General features: G+C 41.7%; 1 protein-coding gene and 1 long non-coding RNA gene across 6 annotated transcripts; one reads left to right on the forward strand and one right to left on the reverse strand.

Moving 5' to 3' along the window:
- Nucleotides 1–554: 554 nt before the first annotated feature.
- tcerg1b (transcription elongation regulator 1b (CA150)) lies at nt 555–22,282 on the reverse strand. Of its 4 annotated transcripts, none has more exons than XM_082548649.1 (21): nt 22,179–22,282; nt 18,161–18,386; nt 16,610–16,762; nt 15,258–15,534; nt 14,930–15,172; nt 12,417–12,476; nt 11,170–11,370; nt 9,753–9,859; nt 9,553–9,641; nt 9,283–9,443; nt 8,021–8,102; nt 7,778–7,913; nt 7,516–7,605; nt 7,289–7,407; nt 5,352–5,502; nt 5,051–5,215; nt 4,612–4,794; nt 4,205–4,384; nt 3,979–4,062; nt 2,398–2,498; nt 555–1,290 (listed from the first exon to the last, which is right to left on the reverse strand). In XM_082548649.1, exons 1-21 carry the CDS (start codon nt 22,223–22,225, stop codon nt 1,089–1,091), a joined length of 3,057 nt encoding a protein of 1,018 aa, XP_082404775.1. In that variant the 5' UTR covers nt 22,226–22,282; the 3' UTR covers nt 555–1,088. The 4 variants fall into 4 exon arrangements, with proteins under 4 accessions (XP_082404775.1, XP_082404774.1, XP_082404777.1 ...); XM_082548648.1 differs by having other exon boundaries at nt 4,175–4,384; XM_082548651.1 differs by lacking the exon at nt 12,417–12,476.
- LOC309715483 lies at nt 20,195–21,097 on the forward strand. 2 transcript variants are annotated; one of them, XR_014279213.1, is made up of 2 exons: nt 20,195–20,220; nt 20,500–21,097. It is a non-coding gene; the product is annotated as an uncharacterized lncRNA (long non-coding RNA). The 2 variants fall into 2 exon arrangements; XR_014279214.1 differs by lacking the exon at nt 20,195–20,220 and adding an exon at nt 20,295–20,404.
- Nucleotides 22,283–25,105: the final 2,823 nt, after the last annotated feature.

The raw sequence follows: 25,105 nt of genomic DNA on the forward strand, positions 1-25,105 counted from the left end.
GAACGTGAAGTTTTTTTTAAGGAGAGATTGGATTTCAGTTGCCTCTTTCACTTGCTTGGCGGAATGCTGGCATTAGTTAATACCTTCCAGAAAATGACTCACTGTCACTGGAGGCTGTTTACATCCAGCTGAAACCATAAAGCAAACTGCTTTCACAGGAAATTTCCACCCCTCAGGTGGTTTTGTGTCAGAGGGACAGCTCTGGAGACAAAATTACAGAGACAAGGCTGAGATGGTTGGGACACGTACAGAGGAGGGATATGGTTTTTTTTTTCAATATATTACTTAAAATTGTGTGTATTGTACAATTTATTTAGGTTTGTCACTAAAAAAAATAAATTTCAAAAACACACATTTAAAATATGATACACTTGTTGTTACAGGGTTAAGGAGTATTTTATAAATACTTGCAGTTTTAATAACTGCCTAAATAAGTGTCCCGGTGCACTTAAAGATTCTTGCTGAGCAGCAAGACTTAACTTTTTGACATGTGTTATTTGAGAATAAAGTGTTACCTCGATTTTGACATTTCAAATAATCCAGAGCACAGCATATTGAAAAACAGTGGAAGTCGTCTTTATTTCATTCAACAGAGAAGCTGCTGCAACATTGGAGTGAACCACTGAGCAGAAACTAACATTCACACTGAGCCGCTGAAAAGATGACCTGGCACAGTGGATCTGTAAGGCTTAAGGACGCCTCAATCACATGCATACACACACTCAACCTCATTTACATCGGCTATCTTACACCTGTGTGGCTGCACAACCTGCAGCCTCATTGCTATCCCTCCTCCCTCTAATGTGGTCAGTCAGAGGTGAGGGGTTAAGGGTCACCTTGGGATCAGGTAACCTCTAGTCCCTGCGCCTCAAACGCAGGGCTTTTTCATCACTTTGACATAACACAGAGACGTTAACCGTTCATCTCTATGGTACACATCTAAGCAACGTAACCCCCCTGAAAAAACACTGCATGGCCAGCCGTGGGCCTGGAGAGCGGAGATCAAGGGGTGCTGAGGGGAGGGCATGCTCTGGCCAAAGGGAGGGCGAGGAGGAGTACAGCACTGGCCAAGACAGTAATTAGATTGGTCACTTGGTAGATCGTCGGGTAGGCTCAGAGGCGGTGGGAGGAGGTGGTGGGCCACGGCGGTCTAGATCTTCAATGTAGAACATGATGAGCTTCCTGCGCTCCTCTGGGACACACTCCAGAACAAGGTACCGCTTGTCGTTCTGAAGAATCTTCTCTACGTCCTTCAGATGCTGCTCCGACTCCTGGATGAGCTTTCTCGACCTGCGCACAAGGAGACAGGCAGAGCGCGCTCACAAGCAGGAATACAATAAGATGAACAGCACCCTCTCCGAGTCCCGGGGATGGAGTGTACTCGCTCTAGAGCTGAATGTTTTTAAGACGTCAGCCCAATTTAGTTAGACTCAGGCATGCTGCATATAGCTGCCTTCAGTAAAAATAGCTGTGTTAACTGACAGCATGTCACCACTTCTAAAATTGGTCCTCATGAAGCTACAAAATGTAACAACGTTGCATCCTGGATGCTCTGCAGCAGATAAAAAAACTATTTTGCAGAGGGTAATAAAACCAGCAGAAAAGATCACTGGCTCTGGTCTTCTGTTGCAATCAAAGAGACTGCAGAAGCAAAGACACCACTCAAGAGCTTTATATAAGAGTCACTAAAGACAGATCTCATTCTGCACTCACTGTTTGACCTGTGCTAGATGCTACAGGTCCATCAAAACAAGGACACGTAGACTAAAGAGCTGTTTTTATTCAGCTGTGCTACATCAAGCATCATTACTGCAATACACTATGAGAAGTTCTATTTAATTCTCGACTCCTTCATATTAAAAATTATTTATTATCTTTTACTGAGAGGGCTTGGATTATTGTGTGAATGGCTTGTTTTTGTAGTGTTCTTTATTTTGGGAGTAGCACTTCTGTTATGTTGTATTATTTTAACACTGTAGACAAGATTCTGAAAATCTTGAACCTCACTGTGCTCTGTGTGGGCACATCAAGGACTAGCGAGCTGCTGAGACAAACTAAAGCATACTCAGGTGTGAATTGTGTGCAGCGCAGTGTGAGTGCAGGCCAGTGGGATACAGGGACAATGGTTAAAAACTGTAATTCAGATATTCTCACTATTGAGCAGACTACAGTTTCAAGTCATGCAACCTGTGCAAGAATCTTCCAGTGTCGTTAAAAAAATAAAAAATAAATACGATTTCACCCACACCAGTTTTCCACTTAAACATTTAACACACCATCTGCTTAAAGTTGCAGAGAAATAAAGACTAGATGAGCTTTATTTATAACAAGTTCCTAGGAAGGGGCACAACTGTGTCGGGTTATGCAAACTGAACATATGTGAAACAAAGCACAGACCTGTATGTGATGAACTTTGTCTCCTTTAACAGTGTCCTGAAGTCAGCTTTGGCTGTGATGTATTTGTCTTTGATGTAGTCTTCGAACTCCCGCTGTCTCTTCTACAAACAAGGACAAACAGGAGTCAGAACTCCAGAAAATGGAAGTGTACTTCACACAAATAATTAAACTCACATTATAATATGTTTAAGATATATCAGCCACTGTTGAGAAGGTTTGCAGTCCACAGGCAGCAGCTTTCATTGTAGAGGAAGGATTATGAATAGAAACACCCCATGAATCCAAAACAACGTAAGCTGCCAAGTCCTTGAGATCATGACAATGAAAGTAATCATTTGATTACAAGAAGCCTTTGAATAATAGTGTGAATTCATGCATGCGTTTTTTTTCATGCTGACATTTAATTTGTAATTTAGCGTTTGCTTCGATCTAAACGTTTCCTTGAATAGGACAGATGCGGTTCGGGCGTCTATTAATTGGAAGGTCAGCGGTTCAATTCGTGGGTCCCCCTACTCTGCATGTCAATGTATCTGAATCCCCATCCATTTAAATCTTTTAAGCTTCCCCAAATCCATCCATTGGAGTGTGAGCGTGTGCGAATGATACACAAATGATACACAAAACTGCTTGTATGAATGTGTGTGTGATGAGTGAATGAGGCTTGTAGTAAGAAACCACTTTGAGGGCTCAAACTCAGTAGAAAGCCTCCTTGTAGTGACACCTATGTAATGGATTTCAAAAGGTTAATTGGCACAATGTATTCTTGGCATCTCAGCTCGCAACCAAAGGTGATCAGGAGATCCAGCACCACCTTATGGCAACAACCAACATGGGTTTAAACTAAGCAAAAAATGAATTAATTGCTGTTTTAATAAAGAAAAAAAATAGAGTATTTGTCCTTTTTCTGTCCTTCTGTAAACGATGGTGATGTTTTTATGCTGCAAACAGCAGAGCACATTGAAAGCGAAAGTTAAGACATTTGAACTCTAGAATTTTTTGGACTTCCCCTTTCTCGCATTTCGCTGAACAACAGAGAGAGTCTATCCACAATAATTACCACACACACCACCGAAGATTCAGCAGAGAGCGAGAGATACAGCATCACTTTCACTACCCTCTTGATAAATTCAGATTCATGGTTTGGATTTTATTAGACGCACTTTTAAGTCAAATCATCTTTTGGGCTGACTGAAGAGACATGGAGAAGGACTGGATTTATAATTCACTTTTGAATTATCCGATTCTTTTGTTTAGACTGGCAGTAAGATAAGATAAGATAAGATAAGATAAGATAAGGTTTATTAGTCCCACACGTGGGAAATCTGTTGTATCACAGCAGAAAGTGGACAGTGCAAAGTTATAGTAGCAAAAATTTAAGAAAAACACTGGAATAGGATAAGAAGCAGCTGTGAAGACTGCTACAGGGTGTTTACTCCTAAGGTGTGGCATTAAGTGAGATTTTAAGTGAAAGAGACACACTACAGAGCAATACTGCTTTCTTGTGACGTACTTTTGCAACACGACTAATCTCTTATCATCTTATAATAATATAAAGATGGGTTGGAGCCCATAACGTCTTACCCTGTCACTGGAAGAGAATTTAATACAACGAGGATCGTCTTTGATAACTTTCTTCACCTCCTTCCATGTGGTTGTCAGAGTAATCTACAACACACACAAAAACAACAGCCTTTTCTTTAAAATTGTCAGTGATCGAGCTGCAGATCTATCATATATAACGTATTATAAATATAGCATATAAAATGACTTCTGGCACCTTTTTCTGTCCTGTTTTTTCACTTCTTACCATGCTGGTCTCATCCAGCAGTTGTCTGAAATGTTCCTTCTTTTTCTTGGCCAGCGCTTCTACATGTTCATTAAACAGCTTCTCCTTTTCCTCTCTCTCCAGCAGCGAAGCTGACTCCCAGCGATGGTCTTTCCGCAGGTTACGACGCGTGTCTGACCATGTTGCATCAGAAGAACGGACCTGAAGGGCGAATAGAAAAACAGTCGTGGGGAAAAAAAAAAAAACTGCTTGAAGGGATCAAAGAGGGGGAAAAAACCCATCTAGTAGGATTATCCCCAAAATAAGCAACACATGAACTGTAACATTTCAAACACTTTTTGACAAACAATGATCACAACTTAACGAAACTCACACATGATAAGAGCATGTGTTTTTTCACACCCCAGTGTTTCTGCAGAGCACCTCACCATGTCAGACATTAGAGCTTTGAAATGCTGGATGGCCTCCTCCCTCTTGTGCTGTTCCCTTTCTCGGTCGATCTCTTTGGTCTGTTCTGATCGGGCCTTCTGGACCTCCCGCTCCCTCTCTCTGAGACTGGCCTCAATACGAGCCTGGCGTTCCAGCTCTCGCTCCTTCTCAATGTCAACGTTCTGCAGGTGATATCACAAGAAGTCTGTGTAAGCTTCTTTCGATATGTTGCACTAAATTCTCTCTTTTAGAAATACAAGTTAGGTTGAGCTGGTGCCATATACATCAGGTCAACGTCCAGTTAGTTAACATTTATTACATGTGCACCTCCCTAAAAGTACATGAACAGTTATTATTCCAATGAATGCTTTCGAACACATCAGATAAACCCTGATCAGCACATAAACCCTGACATTATCTCCACAAAGCTGCTCCTACCTTGGCTTGTTTTTCCATGAACTGTTTGAAAAGCTCTTCTCTGAGTGCAGAACTCTCCACATTCTTGTATCGCGGGTCAGTCTCTAGCCTCTCTTTCACTTTGCTCCACCGCTGACCTCCCTCTATGTGCTGCTCACTCAGAAGATCAAAAAAGTCCTGCTTGACCTTAAAGAAAAAAACAAACACGTCAAACTTTATTATAAATCTGTGTAAAAACAACGTCAGCAGCAGAGACGCAACTCTGGAGAGTTTAAGGCTAAGAAAGAAAGACGGTGCACTTTGAGGTGTGAGTGAGTCTTACCTTCTCTCCCCTAGACTTGGAGTCCTCTTTTTCTCTCTTCCTCATAGCGGTGATGAATTCCACAAAGATAGCCTCCCTGTCTTTCATCTTCTCTATGGTCTTAAATCTGGGATCTCGGCCATGCTTCACTGCAAATTCACTAAATGTTGTCCTGCAAAAAAGCAACAATGCTGATTATTAGGAAGCAAAACGACCCGGTACAAAGATATTTAAAGTCTAAAAAGGACCTTGCAAAAATACTGGTGGCTGCCAGTGCTACTCTTTAGCCTCCTAGTAGATGCACGCATCTGAGTTTCAGAAAACTTGACCTCTGACCTTGAGGTCAAGGACCTGACCTTTGGGGGGGTGGGTAGAATTTCAAAATATTACGCTACCTGGTTCCTGCATTTATTCATTCATAGCCGACCAGCCTTTAGCGGCTACAGGATAAAAACTGTTCAACATGTGTCGAGCTCTCTTCTGATGTCGCTTCGATGTCCTGCATTACTGTGTGGTGTTTATGTTGCATACAAATTACATCACGGCACTTTCTCACCACCTTGCTATAACGACTAGGGCTGGGTATTGTCACTGATTTCTAGAATCGATTCGATCCACGATTCCATTCAATTAGATTTGAATCGGGGAAATTTTGCCTCAGTCTATTCTATTCTACCATTATAATTCTGATCACGTATCAGTACATTTCCATATTTTTATATCTATAAAAAGAAAGCTGATAGTTGCGAGCCTTTATCAAAAGTGTAAGCATCACAGCAGAGGCCTTTGTGTCAAAGGAACGGAGGATAAAACACAGAAAAACATGAAGGCGACTTTCCTTGCCTGGGATTTTATAGCAGATGACCTTAAAAATATTCTGCAGTAGATCAAAAACGAAAGAAAGTGATTAATCAACATATGAACATTACCTGATGCTGCTGAAGTGAAGCAGAGCAAAGTTACAGAGGTTTTATTAGAGACACAGCTAAGCGTTTTGCAATTTTGCATAATTTTAAAAAGTTTACATTTGTTCAGAAGCCTATTGAACAGCAGAAATGAGGCTCTCTTTTCGGAAGTAAGTAAAAGGAAAAAAAAAACAGCGGCCGACAGCGCTGTAAACAGCGGTAGACTTGTGCGTAATAAGCAAGCGAATAATGCAGGAAAAATATTTTTAGATGGGAAACTGTTCTTGAAGTACAGAGAGAGAGAGAGACAGCGAGCTCTGCATGATGTGTGACTTTATCGTGGTGGAAGCAAAACAGCAAAACTAAGAGTGAATTCATGACGATGTTTACGTGAAGCGAAATGTGAAGCGTAGTTTGGATCTTCTGTTGCTGCTGGTTCAGTCAATATTGTTTGGAGAGAGACAAAAACCTGCAGCTTGCGCAAAAAGGGCATAAACACAAAGCGTGGACCTGCCGAAAAAAACCAAATCAGCGAGCTGTCAGCTTTCAGCCCCGACCATGTCCATGCTGTCGGGTGAGAAAGGCGACGTCTCACTGATTCTGATCCGTCGGCGGGTTCGAGCTTTGTGTTTAAGTCTTTGTGCAGAATCCGTGTACCTGCTCACATTTACTGTTTTAGTTGTTTGGTGGTTGTTGAAATTTTGTGAAGTTTAACCTGAGATTCTGGCGTTTCGGGCAAAATAAAAGTATATTTAAAAATCGATTCAGGATTTTAATGAATCAATTTTACATTATCCAAGCTAGAATCGATTTTAATTGATAAATCGATCATCAAAACCCAACCCTAATAATGACCCTACCCACATTGAGGAGGTACTCAATTGTAATGGAAAATGACCGAAACCAATGGTTGAACGGAGCTTAGTAGGTACTAGTAAAAAAGAGGCAAACGAGTAATGTAATAAGACTTTTCTTTGAGGGTAATTGTAGTGGTGACTGATTTGACCCCATAAAACCACTATGAAATGTAGTAAAAGTGGACTGTCCTGTCACCTTGGTGTGAGCTTCGCCTCCTCCATCATCCTCCTGAACTCATCTTTGGCCTGCATCAGCTTGTTCTTCTTCTCCTTCCTTTCCTCCTCTGCTCGTGTCTTCACATATTGATCAAATACCTGAAGCACAATTATACCAAAATGACTCAAAGGCCACAACAAAGTGTAACAGCTAAAAATACAGTACAGAGAAATACTGAGAAAAGGGTAAAAACAAAAAAAAATAACCTGTTTCCTTTCTTTGGGGTTCAGTAGTAGGTAACGTGGGTCAAAAACAATCTTGTGGAGTTCTTTGTCCCAAGTTGAGAATGCAGACACCTACAGGCAGGAAAGACAACAAGACTAAACGGTGACCACGTGTCTGACAAAAGTCTGAAAGATTTGACATTTCCGAGCATGTGCAATGGAAAGAAAATCTCAAAAAGTGGGAACAATTCATCTCATGTGGTTCTCTCAAACAAACTTTTTTTTAAAAAAAAAGATGTGTTACCCCTCTCTCCAACAACATATCTTTGAACTGGGTCATCCTGGCCTCTAGTGGCACTATAGCTCTTTCTCTAGCTGCTCGGAGCTCTGCCTCCATGGCTGCTTCCTTCTCAGAGTCTGCCTCTTTCGTGTCCTCCTTCCTGCAAGTGTTAAAAACAGAGGTGGTGGTGAGAGAATCATTTTTTTAAAGATTAATGAATCAAAAAGAGAAAGGAAAAAAATAATTTTTCACAGGGATAGGACTTACTTCCTCTTTTTGGCTTTGGTTGGCTCCTCATCTTGATTCTCTTCAGCAGCAATGGATAGTTCTGGATCCTCCTTGCTGACACCTGTGTGTGAACACAGACACAACACAAATATAGTGAGCACAGAGAGCCAAGAATGACTGCAACACTTGTGTTTTTTTTAGAGGGCTGCCTGCCAAAAGGTAGTGCCACACAACTTCAACGACTACTAGTTCAACTTGGACTGTTTAAGCTGAGCATTTGTTTGTTCTGAGGGCATGTGCTGTGTTCATGGCTAACTGATAAGAGCTGAGCCTGTCCCTCTAATGAACGTGGCCACGTGGTTAACTGTTGTGTGACGCAGGACTATTGTTGCAGAAAGTGGTTTTACCAGCGTGCAGCCATTGTGAAGTCCACGCTAACAGAGGTGACTGTAATTAGCCTTAAACTGTATAAAAGTGGAACAGCTACCCAAAGGTCATGCACAGGGTTTACTGTTCCAAAAGAGAAAAAATAAACACCTGATTTGTGCAACTACATCACTGCTGTCTCTCCGTTCACTGATACGTTGTAATGTTCAGTAAAAGGTGGTTAAGGGTGAAAGTCAGAGGTCTCACAGGTGGGTTGAAGACACAAGTGTACGACTGTATCAGTTTTTATCCCTACTGAGCCACAAAGATCGACTGATTATACAGATTCAGATGCTGCAAAAATTTGGGGAAAAAACAAAACAAACACTGGAGTCTTTGCTTCTGGTCTTGACTTCTTCTCTTCCTATATCAGATCTGATGAGGGAGTATTGTCTCAGTGGCGACACCTATCATTCAGGTGAATATGGTAGCTTGCCCCTTAATGTTGAGCATGAATAGAAGTGGCCGTGTGATGATGTTGCCAGCAGCACGTGAAGTATATTTTAAGTGTTTATTTTTGTTTCCCTAACATGTAGTTTTAAGCAAAATTAAAAAAAAAATAGGGGATAAAAAGTTGATTTCAACAGAAATACATTATGTATTCTGTGGCTCGTTATTATGGAAAATCCATAAAGCTTGACATAACTTGAAAAAGAAAAGAGGAAAAACACTCAAAAATGTGAAAACATCTGACTGAAAATTCGGACCACAGGCTGTACTCTTGTTGCTTCGTCAAATAAAAAGATAAATAAATAAATACTAATGATAATAATAATAATGACAACAATAATTAATATGCTTTTCTTAGCTTAAACCTTTCCTATATCAATACTCTCAGTACATAATGTATAATTTATAAAACATTGCATCCACACCTGTCTTCTTGCTGTCCTCCAGACCCCTCTTATGTGGTGGCTCCTGGATGTGCTTGTCAACATCAGCTCGACCAACCAGCTCCTCGGGGCGGTCCCACATGGAGAGCCGAGTTGTCGGGTTGTAGAAGAATACACGATCATCGCCTGTCCACACCACACACCTAAAGCAGATTAATAGACACAGAAGAAGAGAAAAAAAAGGGCAGCATTATATTACCGCCCTGCCATATACCATGAAGGAAAGTGTGCAATGATATGCAGAGTCTGTACCATGGCGTGCCAGGAATAGGGTTGGTGGCTACAGGTCTGGCTTTCTGAGCTGCCTTTTCCTCCTCCGTCATCTCTTCTTCTTTTGTCTCCTTGATAAAGAGAAAAAAAAACAAGAAATGGTTCTTTGTTGCTGCTACCTTCAGATGGTTTACTGGATTCAATCTGTTTTGGCTTGGCAGTGCAAGTGGTTAATCAGATACCTCCTTCTCATTATTAGTGTTTTCCATTTTGTTCTCCTTATCCTCCATCTCCATTGCCTCAGCTTCCTCCTGGGCAAGTCGCTCTTTTGCCTTTTCTGCTTCTTTTTCTACAGAGAAGGGAGGAGAAAAAAAACAGACAAATGCGGACGGTGAGATAACTTAAGTTTGACTTTACATCTGGTCTGACAAGAAAGTCAAAGTGGTTATAGCCTATGAGTTTGGTAAAACTGAGAATGAGCCCTTTTAATTTAATTAACTCTTCCACTGAATGATCTGGAGCCTGAAATCTCAGCAGGATTGGGAATCAGTGTATACAAGCTTCAAACTAACTAGATACTGTGGCCATGCACTCACCAGTCACATCATTAGGTACACGTTGCTGGCACCAGGTTGGACCTCCTTTAACCTCCAGAACTATTTTAACTCTATGGTCCATATTGACATGACAGCATGAAGCAGATTTATTGGCTGCTCACCTATGACGCAAATACCACCATACCCCAAAGACTGGACTGAGATCTGGACACTGTGGAGGCCATTTGAGTACAGTGAACTCATTTTCATGCTAAAGAAGCCAGTTTGAGATGATCTGAGCTTTGTGACCTGGCGTGTTATCCTGCTGGAAGCAGCCATGAGAAGACAGGTACACTCTGATCATAAAGCAATGGACACGGGCAGAAGCAATGCTCCAGTAGGCTGTAGCTTCAAAATAATATTCGTTTGGTAAAAGGGGCCATCAGCAGAAGCCTGAAGTATTGATACAAGGCAGGGTGGAGCTATACTTTAATGTTGTTCACACCAGATTCTGACCCTGCCATCTGAATGTCAGAGCAAAAACTGACCCCAGCATTTTCAGAGAACTGCTGCTTATGGGATATTTTCTCTTTTTCAGATCATTCTCTAGAGATGGTTGTGCAGGAAGATCCCAACAGATCAGCAGTTTTTGAAAAACTCAGATCAGCCTGTCTTGCACTACCCCAACCATGCCATGTTCAAAGTCACTTAAATCACCTTTCTTCCCCATTCTGATGCTCATTGCGAAATTCTGCAGACCATGTTGGCTATATCTACATGCCTAAAGATAGCAGATGGGCCAGTTACATAGAGCAGTGCAACAAATGTGCCTAATGAAGTGACGGGTGAGTGTATGTAAAAATGACGAGTCTGAAGCAACATAGTTTCCTGTGTTTTGCAGTACAGAAAAATCGTTATTACAGATTTTTGGGACATTTTAGAAGATTTAGAGGATTTGAAAAGAAATTCAGCTAGACCCACTATTTGATTTGCATTTAAAAGAACACAAGTCTGTCTTTTTTTAAAATACAGATAACAGATAGCTAACAGATAGCACAGTTTTGGGAAAAACTCATAGCTCAAAAGGATAATACTGGATAAGACACATGATGTCAAAGCCTACCTTTCTCCAACACAGCCTGTGGTTTCTCCCAAGTGGACTCTAGCGTCCGGTTGTTGTAGTAGTACGTTTTCCCATCTGCTGTTTTGTACTCTGACCACTCGGGGAGCTGCAATGATCCAGCCATGGAAGCAGGAGCTGCCGAGAGCGTCAGCTGGGGGTGCATCACGGAAACTAAAGGCGGGCCCATACCAGGAAGCATGCCTGTCAGCAGTCATACAGGGAAGAGAGAGACCATTGTTGGCTGAGTTTCATCTTTATGTCTGAGCCACTAACACTAGCTACAATGGCATTAGTTTAGACATTAATGAAGGCGATTTCATGACCCAGACTGTTACCAACATGTGGTGATAGTAATAACAAAAAAACCCACATCTTAGTAAAACCAGAGGTAAGAATAACTCACTGCAAGCTAAAAACTGTCGGTGTGAGGGTTTCTCTGCTCATCAAGCAGAGCAAGACGAGGGAAAATAAAAGAGAGGGTATTGTGATTTTTGTGAAAGAAACTCTTCACGTCTAAAATGCTTTGAACAAGCAACTATATGACAATGAACACAGGCCACACAAACAGACAAATACAGTAGTGACCACAAACACACAACCATGCCACAAAGGAGGACGACCACAACAACACATCATGTAGCCCTAACCGTTACACTACCAAAGCCCTGACACAACAATGAGACTGCCCTTAAAATATAAAGATGGTCACTCCTTTCTAAACCCCACCCCCCACCCCCACCCCCCCCCAAAAAACTGTTTACGGTCGACAACCACATGCCTAAAAATGCCCCAACAACCAACAACTCAGTAACATCTAACAATTTAGAACAGTTAACAGCAAAAAATTACCCCCTTCTGGTTCAAAGAATCAGTGTCAGTATCATTTATTAAAAGTTAAATCATGTTCTTGTATGTTTGCTTCTCTTCTTCTTCTTCTTTTTTTTAAAGTGGGTGGAAGAATTCAGTTAAGAAGAAACTAGAAAAGATGTCACACAAGATGAGAATGAAACACTGCGCGTGACTCTATCTAATCACCCTCTCTGATCATGGAAACAAAATTAAGCTTCTGTTTCTATCAGCTTTAATGGAAGGAATTTCACCACTGTACACCCAATGGACCATGTTCACAGCACTCAACACCATGCCACTGTTTGTGGGTCTGCATATACACCAGACTACGCATGTAGACATCATTCACTACCATGCGATCTACTGTAGATCTGATAGGCGAGCGGCTGGGTGTTTACCGTTGGCGCTGGGGCCTGCCTTTACACAGGTTGCATCTACTATCTGCATCATTGCTACACCTGCAAGAACAACGGACAAGCAAGCATCTGGTTGAACACAGCAGGACACTAGATATCAGCTACCATGTTGTGTAAGAGCTTGTATATGTTTGGCCCAGTTCAGACAAAACACACAACCAGATTTTTTTTTCTGCCTCTGTTGAAATTCATGTATATTTAAAGATGTCAGGAATCAGCTGCACAACATAACGTACGGCCTGTATTGATGGCACATCTGAGAGAGTGAATCCATAATAACAACACCGTCAATCAGGAGATTCCAAGTCTGACGTTTGAAAACCATCTGTCCTAATTGAGGTGTGCTTTCAGCCAATTTTGATTTTAGCTGGCAATAAATTTATCCACCTGCATGACCTTTCACTTTAAATTAGATCTAAATAATGGGCTGGAGCTGGAGCCTGCTGGCTACCCAAATCTTTTGTTGTTAATATTTACAACAATAATAAAGCTTCTTTTGGGTGCTCCCTTATTCACAAGGGGTCACCAACGCAGATGAATCTACATGTAAGATTTGACACAGATGCTTACACCCTCCTGACACAACCCTCCCAAGTATCTGTGCCTCTTCCCAGTCTTGACCTGGGGATCTTTCACACATCAGGCGAATGTTTTTATGACTGCACTATAAAGTCACAATTAAAATAAAATAAAAATCTGGGTTTCTACCCAGAACCCCCCCCCCCCCCCCCCCCCCTCCCAAAAAAAAAAAAAGTTGCTATCTGCAGTACTGAGTGAGGCCGTATCCAAATACTTGACTCTGTAGATTCTTCTTTATTGTTGTAATTATTCAGTTTCATCTCTTACACTCAAAAAAGGAGAGAGATCGCAAACTGATCTTTTGCTCTCCTACAACCCTAGAATCTGGTCAGTGACCCCCTGGCAACCTTCATTTGGAAGTAAAAAATGTGTATTCCCCAACTGGTTGGCAAGCAGTTGCTGGATGTCGCTGGGTGAAATCGGTCATGATGAGGGTACTGTTGGGTTGGGCGATATGTAAAAATTTTCCAACTGGCAATCGTTAGTCCAACAATCGTCAATGGGCGATATAATCGCAGAGTTTTTGATGGGCAGGGCAATGTGATCATGCACGGACTGATCACAAAAAACAAAAACAAAAACCCAGCTGTCAGCGTTAATGCGGCTTAAATGCAGTCATCACGATTAAAATTTTTAACACTCTCAACCCATCTGGAGCGCAGAATGAACAAAATTTGGACTGCCAAAATGAGTTGACAGAGACATTTCAGGGATTTTGACTCAGTCTGCGCTCCAGATGGGTTAAATGGAAATTCCTTCCATTAAAGCTGAGGGGGAAGGAACGTGATGAAGGCACGTTAACGCTGACAGCACTAAAAAAATATAAAGTCGACAATTTGGGATTTTTTAGGCGTTAAACCGGATGAAAGGGGCAAACCTAAGGATGTAACCAAAGTGGTGTGCCACTTTTGCAGACGTTTAGCGCGAGCTGAGTACTTAAACACGGTTAGCTTGCATGAGCATGTACGTGTCCACCATCCAGCTGAGTATGCTAGGCTATCACCAGCTTCTGCAGCTCCATCAACAAGCATTTGGGCGCACTCTGAGGAGGGTGCAGTTAAAACAGCGTTATTATTTTTTCTATTGACTGCTCCATCATTATTAGCAAACTTACTCATGGGCAAATAAATAAATAACACCCTTGTAAAAACTATCGTCGATAGTAGATATATTCGTCCAATCGCCAAACCCTAGGGTACTGCATAAAAAACTCCTTGTTATTGCTTTGGTTGCTAGCAGATTGAGGAGGTCGCTTATTGTTTGTTTAGAAGATTGGAAGATCACTACAACTCAGAGACTAAGAAGAAGAAGAGAAGATGCAGCACCTTCTTTGCAACTGATTTCACCATGTGACAGCCTGCAACCAAACAGTTGGGGAATACACATTTTTCCCTAGCAACCTGTGGTCCACATGGTTAGTGACTGACTGCTAGACCTACATGAATGAGGTCTAACAATCACTGTCTCTTTGCTATGCAGTGTAAAAGAGCAGGAATCTGGGGCTGTTTCTAACATTTTCTCTCTTTCTCTTTTTACTTAAATGTAATTAAAGCTAAAAATCACAACACTAATTATATTTAAATCTAATTTGTGGCAGTTCTGCTGACCAAACGTTCCCTTTTGATTACCACTAAAATGCCTGGAGTCCAAAGAATAGCATTCAGGAGAATCATACACCCTATAACCAGCCCTACGTGTCTTGTGCACACCTGACTGGATTGAATCATGTGTACATCCAAATATTTTAGAAGACCTTAGATACAAAAAACCCTCCTGGACTGTAAAAGACAGCCTTATAGCAACAGCAGCAGGCCATGGTGGACAAAACATTTAAAAACATGGCCCAATGAGGCAGAATAGTCATTACAGTATATACATGTAAAGCTTGACTAAAGGTTTTTGTGTCTCATTCTCACCTGGTAGAGGGATATGCATGCCTGGCAAAGGCACCCTGAAAGGTGGCACCATGACAGGAGGGAAGGCAGGTATGGCTGCGGTGGGCTGGGCCACACTGTGAGGCAGGGCTGCTGGCAGCAGTGGCACGGTCTGCACTGCCGTAACAGGAGATGGCACCGTGGAAACAGTCACCACAGTGACCGGAGAAACAGCAACAGATGAGGTCACTGTGGCAATAGGAGGGAGGTCTGCTACAACGGTGGCTTTTGGGAAGAAAAAGAAGTACTTTTGGTTTTATTCTTGCTTTGTGTGTGTGTGAGTATGAGATGTTGATGAGGTGCTGTTTACCTGCTATGCTCGCAGAGGGGGAATGGGTGGTGATGGAGTCTGGACTGGAGGTGAGTGTGCGGGAGGGGGCCGAGGATGGAGCTTGAGTAGGGGAGGCTGCTGCTGCTGTGCTTGCTGTAGTATTGACACTGCTTGAGCTGGCGGTCACCCCAACATTTGCCCCTGAACCTGCAGCCCCAGCCACGAGAAGAGGGTTGAGCTCAGACTGCTGGATGACCTTCACACCATCAGGTTTACTCCATGATGACTCTCTGGTCCGGGCGTTGTAGTAATATGTCTGTGAATGAGAAACAATCACAGTTTTTTTTAAATATTGTGAAAAAAATCAGTTTTTTATGATTACAAAAAAATGAAAGAACAATTTGTATTGCATTACAAATAATTAATAACAAAAATTTAATCTTGTTACAGCAGAGCTCTGATTTAGGGAATACAGCAAAAGTGAAAAGGAAGGTTTACAAAATGTTAGTGAGACCTGCTTTGACACATGGTTTGGAGTAGGTGGCAAAAGCAAAAATACAAGAGGCTGAGCTGGTGGTGGCAAAGCTGGAAATGCACAGATTTTCACTGAGAGTGACCAGAAAGGATATGATTCAAAATGAAAATATAAGAAGGACCAGCTCAGGTTGGACAATTTAGAGACTAAGTTATAGTGGCAAGGTTGAGAGGGTTTAGACATGTGCAGAGGAGGGTTAGTGGATATATTGGACAAAGAATGTTAAAAGTGGAGCTTCCAGGCAGGTGGAAAAGAGGAAGACCACAGAGAAGATTCAGTGAAGGAGAACATGCAGTGGGTTGGTATAAGAGAAGAATGGAAGACTTGGAGGCAGATGATACGATAAGTAGTAGTACAGTGACTGGGAGAGTGGCAGGTGCCCACTTGATAGGCTTATCAATTATAACTACACTCAAGAGGTAGGTCCCGATTAACTAGTTCTGAAAAGATGACAGCAACATTTACAGTGAGTGGAAATATGTTAAAAACTGTTATTAGCAGCCTTGTTGTCTTCCAACGGTGACTGAAATGCAAACCAAGTAAAACCAAGTAACCAATATGGGAACTTGACAGCTCGAGTCTGATGACTGAGCTTCTAGGGGCAGCAGCCAATATTTCAGGCTAAGCAAGATTTCTTGTTCTACCAACTAAGGAATTTAGCAAACTGTAAAAATCTCATTTAAAAAAAAAAAACACAACACACCACTTTTAATTAGAGACAATATTGATGCAACCATAAGCTTTAACTAAGTGTGCACAAATTATTATTAAAGCTGTTTTAGTGCAATCAACTTATTTATTACACATATCATCTTGAGGATGCCTGCTATCTGCTTTCATAGGACCTCCACCTTACCTTTCCTTCTGGCGTCTTGTTCTCTACCCAGATTTCTTCAGCAGGGTTGAGCACAGGGTTTCCAGATGTGGGAACGGGAGGCATCCCAGGAGGAAACAGCATTCCTGGTGGAGGTGGCAGGTTACCAATAGGAGGGGGAAGGAACGGAGGTCTCTACACAATAAAGAGAGGGCACAGAATTTAGCTTTCATATAATAAAGAGCAGAACTGAGAGTCTAGATTATCCCGTTAAAGCACTCTATCCTCCAACATAATGTGTCTGTAGAGGATACAGAAAAGTGCACAGTCACAAGCAGTGGAGGGCTCAGCTAGCAGATGATGCTAATTGGCCTTTTTGGATTCCAAATAGGGAGATTTGTGCATCATTACTGTATTTTACAAGAGAAAAATGACATTGCACCAAAGAATCAATCATGAACCCAAAGAGATTATAAAACAAAGATTAGTCATATGCTTCCTTATTGTCTGCCCCTCCTTTTAAGAGTTAATACTGCTGTTATGCTGTAACAGAGAAGGACACACTCTTCTTTGCAGACTCTACCTGGGGCTACACAGCTGATCGATGCGTATTCAATAATTTAAAATAATAACTCAATTCACTTCGTCTCAAAAACCATTGTGAGCACGTCGCCAGAATAGGGTTGTCGCAATATAAGAATTTTAAACTTGATACCAAAACCCATGACAATACTTGATACCATTTCTGATACCATGAGGAAGATTTTAAACCCATCCTACATCACCAAAATAAATGGCGAAGAAGTCATATCCTCAACTTGCACTCACTGTGAAAAAGCCCTCACAGCTGGCTACATGAAATAAAGAAACATATTTTTTAGAAATTATTGTAGAGGTAAAAAAGTTAAAGTTAATTATCTAGTTCACATCTGCCTGCAGCCTCGCTCTCATCCAGCATGTACACTGCTCCAACTCTGCGTTAAGAATTGAAACCGCCTGATTTCCCGCTTCAGATTTCCGTCTTTATTTGCTCGGATTAGTTCATCACATTTCCCTTTCTGCTTAGCTCGGCTACGGTTCACTCCCTGCTCTGAACAGCCAGGAACCTGCCAGGTTTTCTGTTTCTCCATAACCACCTCTGCCATGGCTAAGTATTCGATCAGCCACTCGTTCAACCTGCAATAATTATTCATCATTTTTCTAACTACAGTCCGCTAGCCAACACGTTACTAATAACAGACAGCTAACAAGGCTGTTGGGTAACTGACAATAGTTAAATAGCTAATGTTAATGTGTGCACTGGTCGGGTTAACATTTTTATCTATTAAATACTTTCATGCTGTTGAAACAGGAGCTTTACTAACCTTAAAAATTCCTCTTAAAGTGTTGTTCAGTGTTATGAACGTTAACTACTACAGCTGGTAATGACAGGAGGAGCCATGTGAAGTTGTGTGTCATGGAGGAAGGAAAGACAGGACTGTTGGTATCAATATTGTTGCGAGTATCAAGTATTGATTTTTTTTAACAACCCTAACATGAGGGTAACATTTCCATGATGAAAACCATGCTTGTAAAAGAATGTGGAGCAGTTACCTGTAGGTGGGGAGGCCCAATAGGTGGAGGCATCCCTCCTGGTGGAGGGATTGGTGGCATGCTGGGGTCGAAGGGTGGACGTGCAAACGGAGGTCGTGGCGGAGGTCCCCTCATCATCCCAAAAGGAGGCGGCGGTGGCCTAAGGAGTGGTGGTGGGCCTCTTAACACCGGGGTCTGTGTAGGCGCAGGCGCAGGGCCACGAAACCGCACTGCCTGCTGCGCCATTCTGGCACAACATAATAAAAGTTATAGTTAAAGCTTATGATCAACACTAGACTGTAAATAAAGCCTTTGAAAAGAGTGCAGAAAGCAATTATTAGCTTAATTATTAAATATACAGTAGGGCTGTGTGATATGACCAAAATCTCATATCCCGATATAAGAATTCTATCGTCCTGATAACGATATAAATCACAAAAATGTAACATTTTCTGTAAATTCTGTGAATCTCGGGCAGCTCGTCTTGCAGGACGTGTTTCCAGCTGCGCGTCATGTAGCTGGAGTCGAGTGTTTTAACCGATGCATGAAACTATACATTTTTAGACATAAGATGTAACGGCTGCCGTTTTCTTTGTGAGTATTTATTACACGGCGTGCTGCGGGGAAAAGCCTGTTCTAACGTTTGAGTCTAAGGTTTATTTTTTAGCACCTGGCGGCTCTTTTTTAATTCTCATCCATAAATAATCTGCTCTTTCACGTGATTCAGTTTATTTTGAAAAGTCTCAACAGGATCTTGAGCTTTATTGTGAAAGGTTTATGTGGAACATAAACAAGCGGACACGCGATGCTGTTACCGTCGTTGTTGCTAACCACAACGCATAAAAACAGGCGCTTGTCCATCCGTAGTGTGGTTATATAAAATATAAGAGAAAGAGAGAACTTTAAGAAATTAATATAGCCACTACAGTGACCATCAAAACTATGAAAAAATATTGCTGTTAACAGTTTATTTTGTGACACCACGAAACAAACGATAGCGTAAAGTGAAACGATAGACGTTTTTATATTGTCATCCGATATATATTGTTATATCGAACAGCCCTAATATACAGTAAAAATTATACAGTGCAATGACAAATTATCCTTCACAATCCAAAAATAAATTACACTACAAAAGTAATAACATCTGTAATATCATATTAACATCTTAATATTGTAATTTTACAACCGAGGAAGCTGCAGTATAGCCAGGAAAGGTTAGCAATGAATACAAACACTTTCTGCTGACTAATGTGAGACTTGCTGCAGAAATGGGCCAGCAAACAGCAGCGGAAGAAGTGCTCAGACCTATTATCAAAGTCAAAGTAGCAATAGCACAACTTAAAACCACTCTAATATGAAGCAGAAGCTTTGTGTTACGTCGCAACAATTTAATGCTGGCTAAATGTTCAAAGATGCTATGATAGAAATGAAAGATTTCTCTGGTTCTCTGACACAAAAAATAAACAAATATATATAAGTAAATAAAAAAATAAACTCTGGGCCATTGCCCATCACCTAAACTGCCATTTTAATCCGAATTTGCCTAGAATTTCACAATCAGTGTATCGCTAAAGTATCCATCAGACACCAACATGAGCTCTGTTGCATGCTACACTTGTGAACTGTTATTACTGATGCATAAACATACATTTACATGTACGGACTGTAAATACTGCTCGCTTTTCTAACCAGGGGCCTGTTCTTCGTACGTCGCTTACTACATCCAAGATCAAATGACACATCCAAGACCAAACCATCGCGCTAACCGTGAGCTCGCTAATCCGGTTCCCCGAACACACCTGCTGTTGACGATTAGTACAGCTGGACGCAGTAATGTGACATCACTGGGTGTCGTAAAAGGGGCTACGCATCGATAGTAGAAACAGTGATCGGCAACCCGCTGATTGGTCGGCGAAAATGTCGAAGGGGCGTGCACGGTATTTTCCGGCAGCAGAGCAAGAACTCTTGAGTGAGGGATTTCAGGAGTTCCAGAGTTTAATTAAAACGCAAGAGAACACTGCAAAGGCTGCAAAAGCAAGGAGAGAGGGCTGGCAGAAAGTTGCTGACAAATCAAACTCGTAGGTAATTTAATAATAATAATAATAATGGATTGGGTTTATATAGCGCTTTCCAAGGCACCCAAAGCGCTTTACAATGCCACTATTCATTCACTCCCACATTCACACACTGGTGGAGGCAGCTACGGTTGTAGCCAGGCTGCCATATCGCGCCATCGGCCCCTCTGGCCAACACCAGTAGGCGGTAGGGTAGATCTATCATATGACACTATATTGTCCAATATCATATGGCATTATATTATATTATAATATGTTATATTATATCCCCTTTCACATTAGAGCCACAACAGGACCCACAAGAACATGGGAACAAGTAAAAGTGGAATACAGGAGTATTCTACAGAATGGTAATATTTATCTCTTAGATTGCTTTTCGTCTCTTGGCAAGGTAATACTGGCCTGTAATACTCTGTTAGTTTGTTCATAACAGCAACCAAGAAAAGGGCAGAGGAAAAAAAGACAGGTGGTGGTCCTGCACCCCCTCGTCAACAAGTTGGTTAAGTAAATAATACCCTCACGGGAATATCGATATCTCTCAATGAGCACACTGTCGCGCTGAGCTAAAGGATCCTGTCTATCCCGCAATATACGCTGAATTCTGAGGACTCTCCTTATCAATCTTGCACCTTCCGCAATGGGTTGGTCGCGTATACGGACAGGACATGGCTGCGACAGGCTTCCCAAATCCACCTTCGCTTTTATAGCCGTGGTCTCTCATCTTGATTACACGAAGTAATTTACAATTACTACTCTGAAATATGAATTACATCTGTAATAATCACATACATGTAATAGAATGTTAATAGTACATTTCCCTTTTTTTAGGAAATGACCTGTATGTATCTGTGTGACATCAATAAAAGGATCAAGTGCTGCATTATCTTTAGTTACATTGATAATATTTATTTATGGTGAAACAGTGGTGGAATATCGCTGTTGCTTTCGTATAAATGAAGCGGACATACCTGCGTGGCCGCGATCTAATCCTGTTTACATAAAGTAAACCTGCTCCCGAGCAGGTTTACGCTTACGGCTCTGTTGCTATGACAGCAAGTCCCGGATGAGCTTCGGGGAACCGAACGATCCAGGATCACGCAAAATCGTCAACAATCTAATCCAGCTAACTTACTTAGCGAGGTACGAAGAACAGGCCCCAGTTGACTGGATGGTGTATAACACATTCATTTCAGTAACTTGAAACTATGTCTCTCAGATACATGTTCCTTATTCAAGCAACTCAGTCCAGTCCAGACGCTTTTCTTTCCAAGCTCCTTAGACTACGATGACCTGGATGACTGAGAACCTTCACAGATACATGTTCCTTATTATAAATACCTTAGGATTCTACTTAAGGACATCATTTAGGGTAAATTTACTTAATTGCTATGCAAGGCTGTTTGAAGACGGTGTGACGTGGACGGGTTGTCCATTCAGACTCTGTGGTATTTATATTCCCTCATATCTACATGCTGAACCCTTCAGGGTTATACCCGCTTGGCCGTAGATGAACACAAACATTCAGCAAATGTCGTCTTGTGATAATCGGGCTAACATCAACCTTTTTTCTGTCTATTTAAAACAGCTACTTTCCAATCACTTTAGCATATTTTTGCTAGCTGGATATAATTGATAACAACCGCCACGTTTGAGCCCAAGCACAAAGCCGGGTGATTGGGGTGGCCTTGCGTGAGAGGTAAACATCTGTCTGTTTAATCTGTCTGGCCCATGTTTACCGCGTGCCGGGGAGCGGAGAGCAGAAATCGAGCCGCTCTTCAACACGGGGGCTAGCTAGCTGGAAGCTAGTTAGCTGGCGTGGCTACATTGACATGCACGAGCGCCACATATCAACACTACTGAACCTAAAGCAACGCAGACCAGCTGCATATTAAATGTCCGCAAATGCTTTATATTACCCACGATTAATAATCATTTTAACGCTTTACTCGCTGTTATCTGACCTGTTGTCGTTGAACCCGATAGTCTCGCTCTCTGCCTGGTCCGCCATTACAGGAAAATGTAACCGCTCTCTTCCTGGAAACGCCCCTTAGCGGTGACTACTTTTCCTATTCGCCAGGCGCGGACCTCAGTCACGATACAGTTCGAGCTGCGTGGACTGTGATTGGATATTGTCTTTCTTGCGAACGTTCAGTAAAGTGTTCATTGGTCCGTTTGGGTCCCATTTTTCATGATGTCTTTGTTCAGTCGGTGCTCCGTGCTGTTGATAATAAAGCGGATTCTAATCACTGGAGATTTGCACACACTCCACTTGTGTTTTGGTGTCCGTGTTTTGTTTGATTTACACCTGTTGAGATGGCATTCCGCTACTTAAAAGAAGTGGCAGTACACCATATAGTGGAAACGCCCTGCGCTTACTGGAAGGCCTTCATTCTGAAATGTAGTCACAAACCTAAAAGTGCATGATATCATCTTAAAATCACTAGTAAATATTATCAACATATTTTTACGGCCAACGATTTGTTTCTCTCACATGTGCTATTATCATTCTGCGGATCCATTGGTAATTAATAATTATCAGCCTATTTCTAATCATTATTTGCTCAGCAAAATATATATATATATATATATATATATATATATATATATATATATACATACACACACACACTTTTTTTTTTTTTTTTTTTTTTTAAAGAAATAACTCAATGAAGACCTTTCATCTCACAGTATTAATAAGTGCCAATCAGGTTTCAGAGCCAGAAACAGCTCTGACTAAAGTTATCAACCTGACCTGAAGATCAATAGTGCTTGGTGCAGTGTCTCAATGTTGGAGAATTTTCAGATTTCCAATGTAACAGAATACATTTTTTCACTGCAGTACTCGCAAGTAAAATAAAATATTTCTTATGATAATTCACATTAATAGAACCTGTGTCACCTAGAATCCATAGTTTGGATCCAGTTCGATTTGGATCCCCATTACCCTTGAGATTATTTCAATGGCCCGTCTCCAGAACTCCTCTATCCCTGGGCAATTCCACAGCATGTGCAGGAGATGACCATCTGCCACCTTACATCTCAAACATTTGGGGGAATAATTATTATCAATTTTATGTAACCTATAAGGGGTGTTATATATCCTATGAAATATATTAAATTGCATTTGCCTGTGTTTTGTAGAAATTAACATGGTCTGTGCCTGTTCCAATAAATGGTGCCATTCTACCTCTTCATAGACATGGCCCAGGTCTGTCTCCCATTTTCTTTTTATCGACGCTTTGTTATGGTCAGATAACTTTTCATTGGTAATAGCATATATAGAAGATGCTATTCCTTTTATTGACTTCCATGGTTTGGTGCAAAGATGTGTTTCAAGAGGAGTTTCTTTTGGTATCTCGGGGAATAACCCTTTGGATTTCTCTTTGACCCAATCTCTTATTTGTAGGAATTTGAAGAAACTTTGTCCTGGGAGTTTGAATTTTTCCTTTAGTTGTTGAACGTCAATAAATGTATCATTATTGTATAAGTCGGCAACAGTTCGAATATTTCTGTCCTTCCATCCCCGCAATATTGGGTCAGCAATATGATGAGAGAGATCAGGGTTGCCCCATAGGGGTGTCCTTCTAAGAAAAGAGATATTTATTTTCAGAAGTGAGTGGGATTCGTGCCAGGCACAGAAGGTGTTTAATATTATCAAATTGTTTGTGAGCTTGGATAGACATTTTTTTTGTACCTAAAAATAGAACATCTTTTAATAGTATGGGGTTCACCTCATGTTGTTCTATTGGAACCCATCGAACCTCACTCCTCTGCATGTAGCCAGATCCAAATTGATCGATACTGGGAGGCAAGATAATAGTTTGGTACTTTAGCAATCAGAAGTATTGTCTGAAGGCCAAGAAAGATGCCCAATGAATTAATTTTACCAAGTGGATCATTATGGTAACTTGATTGACCTTTGTTATTATTGTTTATTTATTTTTTATTTTATTTATTACAGACTGGACAGACATGACTGGGGGATGGGAAAGGGAGAAAGAAAGGGAGGGAAAGAAAAACAGAGAGGATGAGGGACAGTGAGAGAAGAGAAAAAAGAAGAAAACAAGCAAAAAGAGAGCAAAACAATATGGAGACCACAGCAATAACCTAGACAAGTGTAAGTAACAATAAATACTAAATAGTGAATGTTATTTTGCAGCACGCAAGACCGACAGCGCATGATGTGCTTTGAGGTAGCAGCCAAGAAAGATATAGTTTGTGTCTGTGATCACCCGTGTGTATACCTGTGTGCACACCTGTGTAGATGAGTGCGCTTGTATTCAAAAGGTTTCTCCATGTGAATTTCTGCTAGAGGTTGTGGGGAGCCATAGCTCTGCCCCCCAGGCCCCAGACATCCAGAAGCCCCCAGAGCACGAGAGCCCAAGGAGGACCATCGGAGGGGCAGCCGCGCCACCCTCCCGGAAAGAGCTGAGGAGAGCCCGAGATGTGGGGTCACCAAGCAGGCACGGTGCAGAAGCCACAGGGAGCTGCAGTGACGTGTCCGTGGGCTCCGCCAGCATCCAGAGCAGACTGAGGCCTGAGACTGAGCACCCTCCCACCCCCCAGAAGGGACCCAACTGAGCCACAGGCACCAGCCCCTGCCAAGCAGGCACCGGTAGTGAACCGGTACATACCTGAGCGCCCAGTCCTGGGCAGCAAGAACCATCAATGCACCGACGTCTGAGGGCACCTGAGCTGTTCCCAGATCGTCTAAGACCCCACCTGACACAGACACACACATACAGTGGGGCAAAAAAGTATTTAGTCAGCCACCGATTGTGCAAGTTCCCCCACCTAAAATGATGACAGAGGTCAGTAATTTGCGCCAGAGGTTGTTGGGGGAAAACTCTGTAAAAAACCCAGGAGAAATAAAGACACAATGAGACAA

This window comes from Aulonocara stuartgranti, assembly GCF_965226115.1.
Source record: "Aulonocara stuartgranti genome assembly, chromosome: 10".
In the NCBI taxonomy this organism is placed as follows: domain Eukaryota; kingdom Metazoa; phylum Chordata; class Actinopteri; order Cichliformes; family Cichlidae; genus Aulonocara; species Aulonocara stuartgranti.

Coding starts and splice junctions, on each gene's coding strand:
- tcerg1b (XM_082548648.1), bottom strand. CDS start 22,225: ATGGCGGACCAGGCAGAGAGCGAGACTATCGGGTTCAACGACAACAG. Junction 9,860..11,169: donor ACAGGCTGTGTTGGAGAAAG/GTAGGCTTTGAC, acceptor CCTTCTCTGTAG/AAAAAGAAGCAGAAAAGGCA. Junction 9,444..9,552: donor CCTATTCCTGGCACGCCATG/GTACAGACTCTG, acceptor AATCTGCTTTAG/GTGTGTGGTGTGGACAGGCG.